This window comes from Moschus berezovskii, chromosome X (assembly GCF_049115385.1).
Source record: "Moschus berezovskii isolate FMDL1 chromosome X, NW_MosBer_1.0, whole genome shotgun sequence".
NCBI lineage: Eukaryota > Metazoa > Chordata > Mammalia > Artiodactyla > Moschidae > Moschus > Moschus berezovskii.
In genome coordinates, this window is record NC_142488.1 from 121,250,928 (window position 1) to 121,270,556 (window position 19,629).

At 41.9% G+C, this 19,629-nt stretch overlaps 1 protein-coding gene across 11 annotated transcripts in view; it reads right to left on the bottom strand.

Moving 5' to 3' along the window:
* Positions 1–5,065: 5,065 nt before the first annotated feature.
* ENOX2 (ecto-NOX disulfide-thiol exchanger 2) overlaps positions 5,066–19,629 on the bottom strand; it is a 299,140-nt gene continuing 284,576 nt past the window's right edge. For 10 of the 11 annotated variants that reach the window (XM_088834185.1, XM_055437793.2, XM_055437789.2 and 7 more), the window contains 4 exons: positions 18,349–18,456; positions 13,856–13,964; positions 11,011–11,096; positions 5,066–8,176 (listed from right to left, as the gene is read on the bottom strand). In XM_088834185.1, the coding sequence (XP_088690311.1) occupies positions 8,045–8,176; positions 11,011–11,096; positions 13,856–13,964; positions 18,349–18,456 (435 nt within the window). In that variant the 3' untranslated portion in view covers positions 5,066–8,044. The remainder of the gene's footprint in view (positions 8,177–11,010; positions 11,097–13,855; positions 13,965–18,348; positions 18,457–19,629) is intronic. The other variant, XM_055437786.2, reaches the window with a different exon arrangement.

Here is a 19,629-nt window from a genome sequence, read left to right on the forward strand (position 1 = left end):
TTGAGGATGACTTTGCTTGACAACAGCAAATGCTGAAGCCCTAGGGACAATGAGAAGTACAACATGATTGCCCTCTGCCAATATGCCAGGTGATCCCCGAGAACTATGAGCCAGCTGCCTGAATCTAACTAAAATTAGTTGAGTCTCAGCCCTGGGGTGAGCAGGGCACACCCTCAGTGCAGTGCTGCTTCCTGGCCAGGGAAGGAAGGTTCTTAGGGCTAAGAAGGGCAAGAGCCCATGGGATAGGCTGTTAAAGCTGATATGTGTACTAGTCAGTCAGCAACCAACTGGGTAGGTAAAAGATGGGAGCAGTACTTAGAAGGCATTTGTATCTCTTGGGATTGGTAGTATGTACATTCAGGGTAACTTCTATTAGGAACCAGTATGCATGTTGATGCCACATAAACCAGTCCTGATATTTCACAGAGAAATGAAGAACCACAGGGGCCACTCCATCCTACTCCAAGTGTCCACTTCTGGACCCATAGCCTTTATGTGAGTGAGACATACCTGCTTCCCTGTGAATGTGAGTTGGGATGCTTCCATTCCAGCCCACTGTCGCTATAGTGAGTTGCATGAAAAGAGTTTGCTTTGGGAGTCACATGGACTCAACAGGCTTCCTTTACTCCACTGCAGAGGACAGCCTGAGGCAAGAGAACCAGCTGAAGCAGCTGCTGCTAGAGGCTCTGACTGCCTTGCTGGACACAGCAAAGAGTTATGCTCAGGTGACCATAGAAAGTCTGATTCCAGACTGGCCTTGGGGCTTGGCGTCTGCAGTAGGTATGATTTTATTCTGTCCCTGTGCCTTTCCGAGTGAAGGAGGAGGGAATCATGGGCTAATTGGGGGCAGAAGGGAGTAAATACAGTCGCCGGAAGGTTCACGTAGGCGAGGATGGCAGCGAAATATCTCTACCTGTGCCTCCCTCCACCTTGGTCCCTCAGGACTCTCATGTGCTATGAGCCCTTGCTGACACTGGCTTGCCAAGTTGAAAACAGTGCAGATTCACTTTCTGAACACTGGCCAGAACACATGCTCATCAACCTGGGCCACTACAGGCTGAGGGACTCGGTCATGGCCCTACTCGGTTCTATTAGTTGAGCGAGAAAGAAAAGCTTAGCCAGCAATGCGAGCATCATCTCTCCCATCCTCTCATGGGACCCAAGACTGAGTGACTTGCCTAAGGACTCCGGGCCAGGGACAGAACCAAGGAGTCCAATTTGCTTCAGTTATCTGTCTGATAAACCAAATTGTCATTTCATGGTAGTATTTCTCACTAGCATATTTGGGCAGAGGTTGGTGAATCTGGCTGATTCCATTGATATACATCCTTCCTCATTAAGTGGCTAAAACCAGCCTCCAGCAGCACTACCTACCTATGCTAACACAGGCTCATCATTCTAGAAATGCTGAGGCTAAGAGCTGCCCGTGGGACCACTAGATACAGATTACTCAGAATCTCAACTGTCTGAAGGGCTAAAAGTGCCTGCCCTCCTCTGCAGCATTTCTAGAATATTCTTTTCTCAGCAATTTTCTCATAACTAATGTCTTTAGTTAATAGTTATCATGATGATTCAAATATGGCGCCATCACATCAAGGTCAGGACAGGTCCAGCATCCTCTAACAGTATGGGAATGGATGTAAAACATCCTAGAAATGTTTTCATTTAAAATGATTTTTAAAATAAAAATTGATATTGAAAGGATGTTTCATTTCAGTTATCCTGTAAACTCACTTAAATACTTCAGTGTCTTCTGTTGCTGAATCAATAAAGCATGATTGTAATACTGGTGGTGCCAAGTGCTGCACACACGTGTGTCTGTATGTGTGTGTGTCAAAGAGAGAGGTGGAGGGAGAGGGAGCAGGAGAGGGGAGGGTAAAGGAACTTATTATGTGAAAAGTACTGAATTCAACATTCCAGGTTTTTCTCTTGGTCTATATGGTTCTGGTCCACACAATAGAACATATTTTGTTATTGAAACCCAGCAGTCTTCATTCTTAGAACTCCTCTTCAAACTCAAGGGTAGGTACCCTGTCATATTCATCCTTGCATTCCCTACTGGCTGGCAAAGTGTCTTGGACAAAATAACTTGAGCAACATTTGAACTGAAATGTTGAATTTCATGTCTGGAGGCCCAGCCACATGGAAACACACTGTTTGTTGTACTGATGTGGGTATGAAACTTTTTTTTAAAAATGAGAATAAGATGGTGTCTTATATTTTGTTTCTATTTTTTAACATGTTTAGAATTTGTTGTCTTTTTATGATTCCAATCACATATTGGACAGATGTCTTCAGGGACTTCTCTCCAACAATTCTCAGTTCCCTTTCCTGTGCTGCAACTGATGGTTTGGAGACTAACATCTTGTGAATAGCATTTGGCTCACTGTTTCCTAAATGCCGTACTTTGTGTTTGCTCACATTGAAGCTCATCTGTCACTTCTTCACCCAGAAATACAGGCTGGAGGACCCTCCTGCCAGCTTTGCATTGATTTAGAATTTCACCATTTCAAAATGTACAAAAAAATCAGTATTTCTATCATTTATAAATTTTACTGGTGTTATGTAATGGGCACTAAATGTATTTAATGAAATTAATCCTGGTCCCACTTTGGGGGCTCTCAATTTACATTTCATCAACCTCCTCTATGAGGAGTTTTTGTTTTTGTTTTTAACTTAGAGACTGTGGCAAGAACTTAGGAAGCATGTGAATTTGGATGAAAAAAATATGTTTAGATTTCCACTGACCTCTAAATGAGACTTGGCATTTTCTTCCATTATAAATATAGGCAAACAAAATGCAGAGGTATTAGCAGTACCTGTGATTATTCCACAAGTACAATATTATCATATCACAAGTTATTGCAGATTTTTGGAAATATTTATGTTCATGTACTTCAAAATTATAATAGTTATTAGAGCTGTCATTACTCATTGTTACTTAATGTGTCACAGAAGCACATATGTTACTATGTCACACATGTGTTTTGATAGTGGTATTATTTGAATACAGTTGGTTCCTTTTTATTTCATGTATTTAAAAGTGCTATTTTGATAGAGGGTTCACAGGCTTCACCTGATTTCCCAAGGGATACATGGTACCAAAACTTAAGAACCTCTCCTCTACATTTTCTCAGCCATACTAGGCAGAGGCTGGAGCTGAAGGGAGTGGAAACTGGGAGGGCTCAGGAGTCCTGCTTTCTCACCCCAGCTCCACCATCCATGTAGCCGTGTGACCTAGGGTATGGCTCTTCTTCCGAGACTTGTTTTCCTTCATGGCAATAATGGGAAGGGAACCATTTGCCCCTGAGGGTGTTGTGAAGATCAGATAACACAATATCTACATACAGAAGTTGCTTTGAAAACACTTTGAAGCACAATATCAGGTATTTGTTGGGGAATATTAATCAGTTAAGGTGGCAGAGGTCCAAAAGACTATTAATTTTATGGCAGTTTAATATTCAAACAAGACATGGAGTGAACACAGGTAGAGAGCAGTCTTTCTGATGCCCTACATCCCATTTTCCACCCAAATCTGAGGTCATCTCCATAAGGTCCTATAGCCTTGAATGCTCATGTGTGCATGCGTGCCAAGTTGCTTCAGTCATGTCTGACTCTGCGAGAATAAACGGAACCAGGCAGATTTGGGTTCAAATCCTGGACTTTGTCACTGACTACCTTGGGCAAATAACTGAACCTATCTGAGCCTGTTTTCTCCTGTTACCATACTTCACGCTTCCAGACATTTGTGAAGCCTTCCTCGATGTCCCTCCTGCAGCACTCTTTACACAATTGTGTCCTTTAGCGTCCCCACCAGAGTGTCCACTTTTGAAGGAAGAGATTGTATTTTGTTCCCATTTGAATTTCCAGGACCAAGGCTCGTACATGTCAGGTTCTCTATAATGGCATGTGAATGTATGCACAATGTAGGGTTTATCACTACTTCTTACCAATTAGATTGATATGAAGGTTAAATAAGATATTGGGCCAATAGAAAATTTTGAGTTTTCATTTAGACAGTCCAAGATTCAAATCTCATCTCTGCCTTTTAGGAACTTTTCATCTCAGAGTCTTAGTTGAAACAGCGAAGCGCTATCTACATCTCATAGTTTAACCAAAGATGAAGGATTTAAGCTCAGTGTGTTAAAGCCTACATTTCTAGCTCCATGAGGGCAAGAGCCAGTCATGCTCCTTTTGCATACCACAGTGTCTGGCAGAGTGCCTGGGACTGAGTCAATGTTCTGAATGTGTTTAAACAGCTGAATTTCCTTTCTCAAGGCTCAGTAACATGATGTTGCCCCACAATTCTAGGTGTGAACCCAAAAACATTTTCCTAAAATGAGAGCAAAGTCATGACTTGAAATTACTTTTGACTGAACCATAATCATAAAATCATAAGTCTATTGTGAACACACTCTGGGCTAGGCACTGGCTGAGCATTCACAGACACTATCTTGTTGAATCTTTACCACATCTGTCTAGGGAGGTACTGTTTCTCTTTAATTTAAAAAATGGAAGCTTCCATCGTGTCCATGTAACTGGTCTGAAGACACACAATGACTTTATGCAGCATAACAAATGCTCAGTAGATGGTAGTAGTTGTGGTGAAAAGTGAATCCAGGTCTTTTTGATAGACTGTCCAAGACACCTAAGAATCCCCAGGGCTTACCCAGTCCTACCAGGTGAGTCAAAAGGTCTTGCGCATCTATGCTGTCTTTTCAAGTAACACAGTTTATTCTGCATTATATGAAAAGCATACATTTGGGGGCACAATTAAATATGAAACACTGTATAACTTGAATATAGATATGTGTCCAATTTTCTCTAAAAACTAACTTTTCCATTTGCACGATAGACATTTAATAAGCCACTTGCTAATATTAAAAAAAGCAGAACTGGCAATGTCACAGGACTAGGAAGAGAGATGAAACAGCTATTTGTAAAATAGAAGAATTCTACTCATTTTTATATGGAAAAATCTAACTCCTGTATCTCCTCAAAATAACAAAACAGTAAAATTTCAAACTTTAGGAGGAACAACAGAACAATAAATAGCACTGGACAGTTGTAAGGAAAAAAGTAGCTTCTTTAATAGATTTCTATGATGAATGAAAAAGATTGTGAGAGATGGTATGTGCTGCAATTTGATTACATACATACTCTATTTTTATACGTTTTAACAACTCTGACTGCTGCATTAGGATTCTCCAAAAAACAGAACCAATCGGATAACAGAACCAATCGGATGTATATATACATATACATATGTGTATACACATATGTATATGTGTGTGTGTATATATATATGTGAAAGTGAAGTCGCTCAGTTGTCTCCGACTCTTCACGACCCCATGGACTGTAGCCCACCAGGCTCCTCCGTCCATGGGATTCTCCAGGCAAGAATACTGGAGTGGGTTGCCATTTCCTTCTCCAGGGGATCTTGCCGACCCAGGGATCGAACCCAGGTCTCCCGCATTGCGGGCAGATGCTTTAACCTCTGAACCATCAGGGAAGTCTGTATATATATATATATATATATATATATATAATAGGAATTGGCTGATGTGATTGTGGGTGTTGGCAAGTTTGATATTTTGTAGGACTAGAAGGCAATGGCACCCCACTCCAGTACTCTTGCCTGGAAAATCCCATGGACGGAGGAGCCTGGTAGGCTGCAGTCCATGGGGTCACGAAGAGTCGGACACGACTGAGCGCCTTCACTTTCACTTTTCACTTTCATGCATTGGAGAAGGAAATGGCAAGCCACTCTAGCGTTCTTGCCTGGAGAATCCCAGGGACGGGGGAGCCTGGTGGGCTTCCGTCTATGGGGTTGCACAGAGTCGGACATGACTGAAGCGACTTAGAAGCAGTAGTAGCAGTAGCAGCAGCAGCTGACGGTCTAGAAATTCTGACTGCTGTTAATGCTGCAGTTTTGAGTCCAAAGAAATCTGGAGACACAATTATTTTCTCCTTGGAGGTTTTCAGTCTTTCACAACTCACTGGACGAGGCCCACCTACTTTGTGGAGGGTAAGATATGTTACTCAAAGTCTACTGGTTTAAATGTTAATCACATCTCAGAAATGCCTTAACAGCAACATCTAGACTGGTGTTAGACCAAGCAACTGGGCACTACAGTGTAGCAAACTTGAGACACAAAATTCACCATTGCAACTAGTATATTCAAGCAGGTTAGGAGCAGTACACCTGGACTACATTGGCAGAAATAATAGGAAAAGAGCATTTATACTAGAAGTGGATCAAGGGAAGGAGAACAAGCGGCATGGGTGTTGCTTTAAATGCATTTTATTTAACTTATTTAAATAAGAAATAATTGATAAGTGGCAAATTTCCCCTGATTTCATAGATGTTATTAAAACAAGGCATTCCAGGACCTCTGAGACTGATGAATCAAAGCTTTCTGTAGCATTGATGGCAGAGATGCTTCAGTGAGGAAGCTAGTGTAAAAATAACCTTTGCTTCCTGCTGGTGCCACAGCTGGGTACTCAGCGGGAAGCCAGCTTTCAGCATGAATGGGCTGCTGTGGAATCCTATTTCTAGCTGTCAAAGCAGAAGGTTTAGCATCTTCTTCCAATATTCTGGTAACTCAAAGGAGGAAATTGAGATGATTTACTAAAGGATTACTTAGAGAGCAAAAAATTCAAAACAGGACACCAAACTGAGGTATAAAAGGAATATTTATCTTTTAAAAATACAACTTTGAACACTACTGACATCTGATTTACAAAGTATTTTCCTGAAATACTCTTCATTGGCTTTGTTTACTTAGTACATTCTCTTCTTTTCAATCAAGACTCAAGGGAGGGCATGCTGATGTTATTATAAGCACCACCACCACCACAGAAGAAAAGATCATCTCTGCCTCAGGATATAAACCCCCAGTCCTCATCCTTTCCCTTTCTTTCCCATCAAGCAGGACTTCTGACTGGTCCATGCACAACTGGACTTGTCCTCAGCACCCCAGGTGGAGCTGACCTATTTGCATGAAGCTTCACACACCCTAGCTCATTATTTATTCATTATCAAGAATTCTCTATTAATACTCCTATCAACTGTTTGCAAACATTCAGCATTAAGTAAACATAGTATTTACAGCAGTACATGGTTTGCAATTCAACACACTGACAGCAAAAGAAAAGGGACCACCAGACTTTGTCAGAAGGCCAGAGGAGAAAGCATATTAAAATAAACTCCTTCTGCCAATGTGTATGTGTGTTTGTGTGAAGGCGAGCACACAGGTGTGTTTTAATTCATAGAAAACATGCCCTCCTTTAAAAGCAAACTATTTACAAGGTGATTCTGAATATCACATACACATGCCAGTCATACTGGACACTTGCTTTTCGTGAATACATTGTTTTTTTTTTTTTAAATTTTGAAATAAACCTGTTATCTGATACATTAGAGAAAATAACTCTGAAACATTTGTCAACTTTTGGTTCACAGTAATTTTGCAAAAAGCCACAAACCATGCTTTGTCTTTTAAAAGGTGAACCTGGTCAGGCACCTTCTAGAAGACACTGATGCGTTATTCACTCACTGGCCTACTGGGGATTGGAAAGACAATGGCAGTTATGGAGTTCCTAGTGCTCCTGTCATTCCTTTCACCAGTAGCAACATTAATGTAAAGAGAAGTTTTGAAACACAAATCACGTACAAATCATCAAAACATTTCAGTTAACAGTGTTTAAAAAATACCAAAGTCTACAACAGTAGTACAGACACTGAAAACACCCTAAATATGCATTAGCCTCAGGCCTTTTTAATACTACTAATAAAAAAAGACAACCAATTGACAGAAGGAGAGGAAGTTACAGCACTTGAGGTTTAAGTCGACTTCTATAAAGACCTGTAGCTCGAAGTGCTGTTCTAGGATCCTTATTTTAACTCAAAAGATATTCCAGGAATGAACTGATAAATTTAAAGCAATTTCCACTTGAAAAGCATTGAAAATACAAATCACTCTCTAAAAGCTTGTCCAACACACATGTATTTTGAGGATCCCAGGTTGTTAAGCAAAGGGATTCAGGTCAGTTTCAAGCCCTCAAAGCCACAGAATTTCCATCTCTTCTCCAGACTGGCTCCCACTCCAGTCATTTCCTGCTTGAAGGTGTGCTGGAGTCGGCTCATGAGACATTCCACATCACTGGTACAGATCTGTGGGAGAGAGAGGACATCTCCATTTAAAGCCAGCCCCACCTACCTGACCTGGCTTCCCCCTAGTGCTGCTTTAGAAAGCTGATGTGTGCATGTGTGTGCTGGGTGTGGGGTTGACCTTCCCCTTCCTGTGCATGTGTGGTTGGTTTAATGGATTCTAGATGGAAGCCTTCTTCTGCTATGATCACCTGAGTCCTCTGAGTTTTCTTTTTGTTTCTGTATTTCATGACTGCTTTATTTAGGTATAACTTACATACAGTAAATTCACCTACTTTATATGTACACATTGATGAATCTTAGCAAAGTTATACAATTGTACAACTGTCACCACAATTCAGTTTTACAATATTCCCCAAAGTTCCTTTGTGTCACTTTGTGTTCCTTTGTGTCCTTACTCCCCAACCCAGACTCAGGTTTTTTCACTGTGGTTTTACATTCTGGAGGGAAATTTCATATATGTGGAACTATACAATCTATAGCCTTTTGTGACTAGTTTCTTTCACTTAGAAGGATGTTTTTTGAGATTGATCGCCACTGAGCTTTCTCTGGGAAAGAGCTGGTGTCAGTTGTGTGGAGAGCCTTGGGTCTGCAGCCAGCTGAATGATGGCTTATCAGTGCTGGTGATGTTATATTCAGGTCCACTGAAGCTGCAAACCCTTTGGGGAGGGGAGGGAGGCAAAAATGGCTGCCACCAAAGCAGAAGTCTTCACACATGTCTTAGTTTTCAAAGGAAAAGTGACAGGAATAAACAGCTCTGTGTTCCCACTTCTCTCTTTCTCACACACACACACGCATATATCAATGCAAAAACAAAAATAAATCTGTGGACCCTTAGGGCTTGCTTCATGTGGTCATCTTTATGTTAGCAGCAACTTTCCTAACTGTGAACTTGGGCACTAGGACCTGACTGAAGAGCCCTAGGGGATCCGTAAAGAAACCCCAAGTTGCTGCCACTCTGAACATTCCTAAAGCTGGTAGGAGGGACCCCCAGATTCCATTGGTACCATTGCAGACTCTCTTTGGGAGGCCCTGGCACTACCCTGGCAGGAAGCTGCTCAGGAGGAATTGGCACTAGACTGGGAGTCAGGTCATGCTTTGTCCCCAGTGCTAGTGCTGGGCTGTATCTAGTCAAGTGAAAGAAGCACACTGCAGAGTATCATGTAGAATTGAATCCTCACTTCAAAAAACATAAATCTATACTGTTTATAGAAATATATATACAATATAGGTACAGCAGATGTATACAAAAGAGTCTGAATAAGATATGCCAAACCACCAATGATGGTTATCCTTGAGAGGTGACATTGCGGGTAACTGTCCATTTGCCTTTACTGTAGTTCTATATTGCTTACATTTAAAAGATAATATGTTTGCATTATTTTTGCAATTAAAAAAGATTGTTTTTATTGACACAGAGTTCAATTTCAAATCACTTCAACAGATCCCTTGTTCCTCGTGCTCACATTCCATTCCTCTTTCACTGTCAAATGGGCCAGCCACTTAATTGCAGAATAGTATCTCTTCCCAGAGATAAATGACAGGGGAGTGCTAGCTAGAACTAAAACAAATGCCACGAGGAGGATGAATCACCTTCTGGATTTCCAAATGGGCCAGTGCCTCTGTTAAGAGGACATATTCTTAAATGGCTTAATACTTTGGACAGCTGACTGTCAGGAATCTGTATTCCAATGGCACTTGTCAAAAGGCCCAGAACCTGTGAAATAGTGAGTATAATCCATGAGAAGCTTTAACTGAATTCTGTTTCTGAAGAAAGATCTATCAGGACTTTATTTATTCTGAGGGGTCACATGCCCCCTCCTGCCTATATGAGGCATGCATCCTTGACTTTCTAGGTAACTGGCACTTACCCTGGCTTCTGAGGCTTTGTGAGTTCCCTACAGGTGGCATCCAGGGAAGAAACTGGTCCATGAGATCAGCTGTGAGCAAACATTCAGTCTGTATTACAGACTCATTGTTCCAACTTCTTGTGTCCCTGCCTGGATTGTGTCATTTTAGATAATGGCAGTGGTGATATCAACAGTCTGGGAGGTGGTTGGAATAAGACTTCCAATTGAAAATTTATATTTGCTAATGTCTAAATGTCCAGGAGAAGGCAATGTCAACCCACTCCAGTACTCTCGCCTGGGAAATCCCATGGACGGAGGAGCCTGGTAGGGTGCAGTCCATGGGGTCGCTAAGAGTCGGACACAACTGAGCGACTTCACTTGCACTTTTCACTTTCATGCATTGGAGAAGGAAATGGCAACCCACTCCAGTGTTCTTGCCTGGAGAATCCCAGGGACGGGGGAGCCTGGTGGGCTGCCGTCTATGGGGTCGCACAGAGTCGGACAAGACTGAAGCGACTTAGCAGCAAAGGTCCAGGGCAGAAGTTTGACTGGTGGGAAATAATGCTTAATTAGCATCTGATATGTAAATTAAGAGAAAGGAGGAAAATTCTTCGAAGATGTATCTTGGAAGCAGGGTGGCCAATTCATTCAGATTGTCCCAGGACTTCCCTGGTATCAGCACTGGAAGTCCCAAGTCCCAGGAAATCCCTCAGCCCCAGGCAAACAGGGACAGATGGCCACCCTACTTGCAAGAGAGAAACTTGATGCTGAATCACAGTGAGAAAATAGGTGAAGGAATTTTCCTTACAGTGATTCAGTCAGTCAGTCAGTCAGTTCAGTTGCTCAGTCGTATCCGACTCTTTCCGACCCCATGAATCATAGCACTCCAGGCCTCCCTGTCACTTATTTGTGCTTGAGAAGAGTGAGGCCACCTGTTCACAAAGAACCCTACATCGCATTGCATGCCCATCTCAGGACCCCACATACCTTATTATCAAGACGGTGCAAGTAGGAGCAGATATATTCAATGCTTGCTCCAAATGGGTGGACATGAAGGAATGTGGAGATAATTCCTATAAACACAATAGCATGGAGGTTACACTTGAGCGTTGTATTCACTGAGATTCCACATGATAGTGTCTAGCAAGAGTCAGCTCATATGTATACCATATTACACATCAGGTATTCTTCTAAGTTTACATATATATATACACACACACACAGACATACACTCATTATACACACACACACACACACACACACACATCAGGTATTCTTCTAAGTTTACATATATATATACACACACACACAGACATACACTCATTATACACACACACACACACACACACACAGTCATTTAATCTTCACAACCCTGTGAGGTAGGTATTACCATTCCCCTTTCACAGATGAGGAGACATTGAGGCACAGAATGTTTAAGTAACTTGCCCTAAGTCACACAGCTGGTAAGTGGCAGGTATTTGAACCCAAACAATCGCTCTCAACCACTCTGTGAACTGCCTCTCATTACCCTATACCACCTGCAGAAAAACTGGCATTTGAGGAGTCACTCCCATCATTCCTGATGGCTAAATGCCATTTGAGTTCTACATTTTATAATGAATTTAAACTTTTACAATGAATTTTGATTGTGCTGGGTTTTTTGCAGTTCTTCTGCACTGTCTTACACTGGATTTTAGCCTCTTATGCATTTAATCATGTCTTGCTGTTGTGGCAAAAGTACAAATCATGTACTTTGCCTGATTAAACTTGTGCTTCTCACAAGAGAATCTGTTGATTGTATTTGGGTTTTATTCTGTGAGTAGCTCTGTAAAGAAAAGACAAACATTTCATTCATTCAGGTGATGACTAGCATTCTGTTTGTCCTCAGAGTCCTGAATCTCTTCCAGTATCAGAATTCTTATAGCAATTTACAGCCTCCAGGAATGTGCATTACTGCTACTCAGCATAACTCTGGGGTGATTGGCGGCTACATAGATTGCCTAAATTATTTTGGCCATCAGGTTAATTGTGCTAATACTACTTTATCTGGCAACAGGTAGAATATAAATTGTTCAAAAGTCTACTATTTTTTTCTTTTTTTAAAAAAATTCATCTCCTTTCATAAAATCTTAGGTATATCACATGGATTCAGAATTGAGCTTACAGAAAACTGGCAAGAAATAAAAGCTAACTTCAATTTGGTTTATAAAACTACAACTTGTCTATCCTTTTAAGCAATTGACAAAGCATATTACAAGTTTAAATGGTAGGTTGAAGTGCAAATAAGTTCTTTGCAAAAATCCTCCAAATATTAGATGGCAAGTGGGTGGGTTGGAGGATCCAAGAAGAACTGACGGTAGGATTCAAAACTCTACTCAAAATGGATACTATTGCTTATAACACTACTTTCCTCTTAAATGACTTGGTAAATTGAATTTCCAAACACTGACTCAAGCTGAGAAACTTAAATTCTGAAGAATACAGTCCATGCTCAAAGGAATTCTAGATGTTATGACCAAGAAAGGCTGTCAAACGCCAAGAAATAACTCCAGAGGTTTCAAAACATGAAGTAGTTTTTGTGGGTTCACACCCAAATAACCAATTTAAAAAAACAGATCTTCCTTTCTGTCAGCTCAAGACTTCTTTCTTTAAAAATACAAAACAAAACATGAAACACTTATCTTAAGAATCTTTGTTTCTAGGACTAACCATTTTCAGAGGCTTCCTCCTACCCATGGCTCTCCTCTGACAGGTCTCCCTGTTGCCATGCCAATTTGTTAAAGAACTTTGAGTTGGAAAACGGAAATAAGTTGTCACTCTTCTTGAAGACTCACTGGCAGATCCCCTGTGCATCTTTATTATCATATCAATGTGTTAGATCTGACTATAATATCCATTACCGAAGGAGGCAGATGTATCTTCAAAATATGCAGAAGCTAATTAGTGTGGAGAACTTTCGAGATTGGGGTGGGGCTACTGTGCGGCTCAGATTCCTAGAACGCAGCTGGGATTATCTGCTGAGGCCCAAGATCAGCCTTTTTTAAATGACTGAATATTTTCAGACCTCCATCTGCCACTGTTCTCCAGACAGAATGTAAAGTCAACAAGCATTTGTGAATAGTGCCATTAAATGCAAAATGGTTCTCATTCATTGAGGGCTTGCTGTGGGCTGGACACTGTGTTAAGTGATTTAGATGAATTGTTGTATTTAATACCTACAGCTGCTTTGAGATAGCTAACATTATTCCCATTTTGAAGATGGAGGAACTGAAGCTCAAAGATGGAAATGGAGGGGTCAAGACAGGAAGCCAGTTCTGTCTGATTCCTTAACCACTTATGCTATCTTGCCTCTGTCAATCAATTTCTATGTAGTGAGAGCAATTCTAGCATTTGTCTCATCAGAGCCCATCAGTGTTCAAACATCCCACAGACAGCCTCCTGGGTTGCCTGCCAGTAACCTGGGAAGATTTAAGAGGCTCATCTGGGGAAGCTGTCTGCCAAACAATGTCTGCACTCCCCCTTGAGAGGGAGTGAGAGGGCTCACCTAACTTTTAAAAATCTACCACGTGCTTCTCTAGCAGACCCCCTCTTAGCATAGTGCTTATACTGACACACTTGATGTGGCAGTGGCCACCAGGAGCTTGAAGAGGGCTGGGAGATGCTGTTACCATTTTGACTGAAATCTGTTCTTGTCCTTATCCTGTCATCTTCAGCGCTCTGGGTTCTTGCACTGGCATGCCTCATGAACACTTGGCATGTGCTCATTCATCCTAGGTTACTCCTTCCCCCCACTCCACTGCACTTTATACGTTGAATGTGTTCATTTCCTTACCCACTAGCAGGGCTTCGCGTTCAGATTTGACAGGACAGCTGTTCAGAGTCTTCTCCAGAGGGTAATCACTATCCTGGCTCGACGCACACAGTCTAGAGGCACAGCTTTCCTGTGGGAATAATATGTCTCCTAGGTCAGTGCACCTTATATGGTAACAGTGCATGCATGCGTGCTAAGTCGCTTCAGTCCTGTCCGACTCTTTGCAACCCTGGCAGGACTGTAGCCCGCCAGGCTCCTCTGTCCATGGGATTCTCCAGGCCAGAATACTGGAGTGGGTTGCCATCTCCTCCTCCAGGGGAATCTTCCCAACCCAGGGATCAAACCCATGTCTCCTGCATCTCCTGCATTGGCAGGCAGATTCTTTACCACTGAGCCACCTGGGAAGCCCTCCAATTATGTTGTCGTTGTGCTCAGTCGCATCCGACTCTGTGAGACCCCATGGATTATAGCCCCACAGGCTCCTCTGTCCATTGGATTCTCCAGGCAAAAGAATACTGGAGTGGGTTGCCATTTCCCACTCCAGGGGATCTTCCCAAGCCAGGGATTGAACCCAGGTCTCCTGCATTGACAGGTAGATTCTTTACCACTGAGCCACCAGGGAAGCCCCATATGGTAACAGACTTGGTTCCAATTATACAACAGTGAACTTCTTAACAGCACCTCAAAAGCAATACTGTGCAATTTTGATTATTGAATGGAAGAGAAAATACTGTAAACTATAAAAGCATCACTGATAATCCAAAGCTTACTTATAAGGCTTCAAAACACACACACAGATTTAGACATACATCTTCACTAATTTTTTTTTCCTTCTGCCTTCATCATTCTTGACTTGGGAACCAGACCAAATCTGGTAATCTTGGGAACCCTACCCAGCATTAATTGTCTGTGAGATGCCAGGAACTGGAAGGTAAGTTTTATTTCCATTCTACAGGTGAGGAAAGTGAGGCTCAGATAAATTAGGTAACTTGCCTAAGATCGCATTGCTAGAAAATGATAGAGCCAGGATTTCATCTCAGGCCATCCAACGTGAAAAGGACCATTCTTTTTTAGTTTAGGTTCCACACTCTGCTAAAAGTCAGTCCCATATTTGAATGAAGAATCTACACTGTAGCTGATCCATTCATGGGTAATCAACTGTTGGCTCTTGAACTGAAAATTAGAGCCTTTATTTATTGACTATCAGCTCTCTTTCTCTGGAGAAGGCAATGGCAAGCCACTCCAGTACTCTTGCCTAGAAAATCCCATGGATGGAGGAGCCTGGCAGGCTGCAGTCCGTGGGGTCACTAAGGGTCGGACACGACTGAGCGACTTCACTTTCACTTTTCACTTTCCACTTTCACACATTGGAGAAGGAAATGGCAACCCACTCCAGTGTTCTTGCCTGGAGAGTCCCAGGGGCGGGGGAGCCTGGTGGGCTGCTGTCTCTGGGGTCGCACAGAGTCGGACACGACTGAAGTGACTTAGCAGCAGCAGCAGCAGCAGCAGCTCTTTCTCTCTCTCTCCTCTCTGATAAGGGCATCATCAGTTAGGATATTTATGACTTTAAAGCAAGAAATGACTGCTGCCAAAACTATCAGTAATCAGTGGCCTTCTTTGTTGTTGAAAGCTTTCTCTTTCTGAGCACAGTGGATATATTTCACAAGAGTGCTCGGGTGAAATCCATGACCAACAACCAAACTGAAAAAGGCCTCCAGACCTCTCTTGGATCTTTCTTTCTCTCTTTGGGTATTGAGAACATCTTTTCTGTATTATGACTGTGAAGGAAGAGTATTCAGAAGAAGGAATGAAAGAAATCCCTGCTTCAGTATCATTGCTATTGTAAAAGAGAGCGCTGGGGAAATGGCCTGCAAGGGGAGTGGATCATGGTTGACTCAAATGTTTTGTCACTTCTTTCCTTCCACAAGCTCTCAGCAGGGACAGGCTTCCTTCTTTTTTTCCTTTAAAGATGCCTTCAAAGCTTCCAGGATGCTGTCCCTGAATGAAACTAATGGTCTTTGCTGCAAGACATGTTGTTTTGTGGATTTACAGGCTTCCAGGCTGTAGTCAGAAGGGAAATCTTTCTTGATGACCTACTCAATCTTTGGCCTTTAGAATCCAATCCGGTCAGTAACCATCATGCCAAGTTTGATTTAAACTGCTGGCTCACTTCTAAGCCACAGGCTGTACATCTGCTTCTAACCCCCTTAAAACATTACATGATCCAGTAAGACATTTCGTAAGTATGAGAGTTTAACAGATTGGGGTTGATTTAAGATATGAAGACATTCTGAGAAGTTTTAGCTATCTTGAATCAAAATGCAGCCTGACTGAAACCTGACTTCAGTTTTATTACAGCTGGCATTTAAAAAATTAGAAGGTATATTGAAGGGCTGCTTATCACCTTGCATTTTACTAGCAGATTCAAAGAGCTAGTTCTTTCTGCAGGAAGACAGACATAAGTCACATTGTTATATTGCAAAACACTGACGATAACTCACACTGCGGTTTACTGTCAAGAAACCCAAACAAAAAGAAAAAAGATCCCTCCTCACCAAAACTTATTGCTTTCCTTTCAACCTGAAATTATTTTTCCAGTCTAATGTGATGGTACTTTGCTTTCTAACCTAATTGTGTCAGTTTGAAATATGTGGTCACAAATCAGCTTCCCAGAGAAGATCAGTTTATAATGAACTCTCATGACTTTCTCTGAAGGAAGCCTCCCTTAAAATAACAGGACAAAAACATATTCTGACCCACATGTTTCTCATTATCAGTTGCATCTTTCCTTCTGTCCTCTTTAGCTGCCACTCCATGGCTTCCCTGGTGGCTCAGAGGTTAAAGCATCTACCTGAAATGCGGGAGACCCAGGTTTGATCCCTGGGTCAGGAAGATTCCCTGGAGAAGGAAATGGCAACCCACTCCAGTATTCTCGCCTGGAAAATCCCATGGATGGAGGAGCCTGGTAGGCTACAGTCCACAGGGTTGCAAGGAGCCAGACGCGATTGAGCTACTTCACTTTCTTTCATGGTATATGCAGTTTCAAAATGGGAGACACTTAGACTTAGTTCTAAAACTGCAAGAATCTTCTGTACCATTTGACCCTTCGCTTCTTTAAATGAAATACTTTACAAAGCAGAGGGCTGATTACACTAAAACATCCTCAAGTCAATTAGTGATGTCAATCCTGAAGAGTGATTTTAAGCTTAATGTCATTAGTGTAACCCCCTGTTTATCTATAGCCTTCTGGCTACACAACACATTCCATTTTATGCAAGAAGTGAAACAGAGCTAAGTAGAAGCTCTGGGACATTTTAGAAGCTCTGCTTGTATGAGGCAAGTCTTGCTAAATAGAGCAGCTTTGGCACTTTTCAATTAAATGCTTGATAAATGAATTTGTCTGGGATTATGCTGGTTTCTTTAATAGCACCCACAAAACTGGAAATTGAGTTGGTTTTATGAAGTGGAAGAATTAAAAGCATATCGCAAATGGCCTCTGGAAAACACTTTCCATCATTTGTTTCAACTACACCAAGGTTGCCAGTTCTTAATGGCACTCCAGGGGAGTCACTGTGCTCACAAACACACCCAGGGCCTGTATGCATTGCATCTTTCTGAGCTGCGCACAGAAGAGAAAGGGCACAAGCTCTTGTGGAACTGCAGAACTGTGGAATTGATTTCTGGCTCTTGGTCTAAGCTTCTAGTCTTCTCTTCCTTCTGAGACATTAAAGTCAGGCAGCTCTGGTCAATGGGCCTTTCTTTTCAGAGAATAACTTCACTTGGTTCAGGCATAAAGGAGGTTAGAGAGGTGTGACACGGAGACGCCACCAATTGACTTTATACACCTTAAATACACTGGACACCCAATGCATGGTTGTGATACATTAATTCATCCAGAAATTTAGTATATTTTCTCTGAGGTCCTCGTTGGCAGTTCTTATGGCTGCAGACTCTCATTAGGCAGAATCCCATTTTGCCTTCCCTGTTACTATTATCTAGCTTTAGCATAATGTGTCTCCTTGTTTGCTTTCCAAGTCCTCCCATGCCCCACTTTTGGTTTTGGCTATTTCAACCTTACAGCAGCTCATTATTATACTCGATGGAGTGTCTGCAAAGAAATGTCAATGTTCAATGTTCTAGTTGTACTTGAGTTTCTTCATTTAATTAAATGCTTAATTAAAAGTATTTTGTGTCACACGGACTTTGACTGAAGGAAGCAGTGATGAGGTATATACTCTGATCGTTTTCAAGAAGGAAGACTAAGGAATATTATGGATGGACAGACATTTTATTCATTGAAAAGTATACTTTCCTGAAACTTCAGAACTGCCAAGGACTCATATCTAAATGCTGAGCCCTTGATTCAAGAATTAGCCTGGAGAGGAGGCTTTTAATCTCCATTCAACCAAAGACTTTGCATTTGACACCTTTTGGTAGGAACTTCGAGGGGATTTTCATTGTCACTGAAAAGCAGGAAGAGAACAAGGGAAAAGGAACACTTAGGATTCATGTACCTTTTCTTTGAGATTTTCCAGCATTTTTTCCACCTGTAACTTGTCATCTTTGATTTTTTCCAGTTCAGCTTCTTTCCTTTTGTACTCCTCTTGGACTTTGAGTAGATGCTACAAGAAAGACCAAAGATAATCAAGTCCTAAGAAGCCATGCTGCTGCTGCGTCACTTCAGTCGTGTCCAACTCTGTGTGACCCCATAGACAGAAGCCCACCAGGGTCCCCCATCCCTGGGATTCTCCAGGCAAGAACACTGGAGTGGGTTGCCATTTCCTTCTCCAATGTGTGAAAGTGAAAAGTGAAAGTGAAGTCGCTCAGTCGTGTCCGACCCTTAGCGACCCCACAGACTACAACCTACCAGGCTCCTCCATCCATGGGATTTTCTAGGCAAGAGTACTGGAGTGGCTTGCCATTGCCTTCTCCGATATAGTAAGAAGCCATACTTCACTTAAAAACCCTGGATGAAGTTAGATATTAGGCAGGCCTGCCTCACTTTCCCCCAGCACACACACTCATTTCTCCATGCAAAGATACTAAAGGGAAAATCAAGACACTTTTCACTTGAAATTATTTTATCTGGCTCTTATAAGTCTTTTGGATTTGTTCATATTTTAGAAACTAATTGGTCTAATCACTTAATTTTCCTATTCCAGCCAGATGTAAGGGTGTTGTTGTTGTTCAGTTGTTAAGTCATGTCTGACTCTGTGACCCCATGGACTGTAGCCCGCCAGGCTCCTCTGTCCATGATATTTCCCAGGCAAGAATACTGGCGTGGTTTGCCATTTCCTTCTCCTGGGGATTTTCCTGACTGAGGGACTAAACCTGGGTCTCCTGCATTGGCATGGGGATTCTTTATCCCTGAGCCACCAAGGAAGTGATGTAAGGGTAGGGTGCAGTTGATACTATGTGGACAATATCTTGATTTTGGCATAGAACTGAGCTTAATGTTGTAAAGCATTCTTGCAAATAGCCATTTTTCTAGCCAAGCTCAATTTCTATGAGGAAAGTAGTAAAGAATCCAATTTCACAAATGTTAGTTCCCTTATCAGTAGGCAAGGAACTGGATTCATCGTTAATGATTATTATGAATACTATGTATTTAGTATCTAACATGTGCCAAGTATTATGCAAAGGGTTCACATGCATGATCTCATTTAAGCCTCACAATAATCCTATGATACATAAGCTCTAAGATTAGAGAGGTTTAGTGGTTTGCCTAAGGCTATTGAGACAGTCAGTGCCACAGTTGGAATTTCAGTTCAGGGTAAGTCAACCCCACAGCCAGT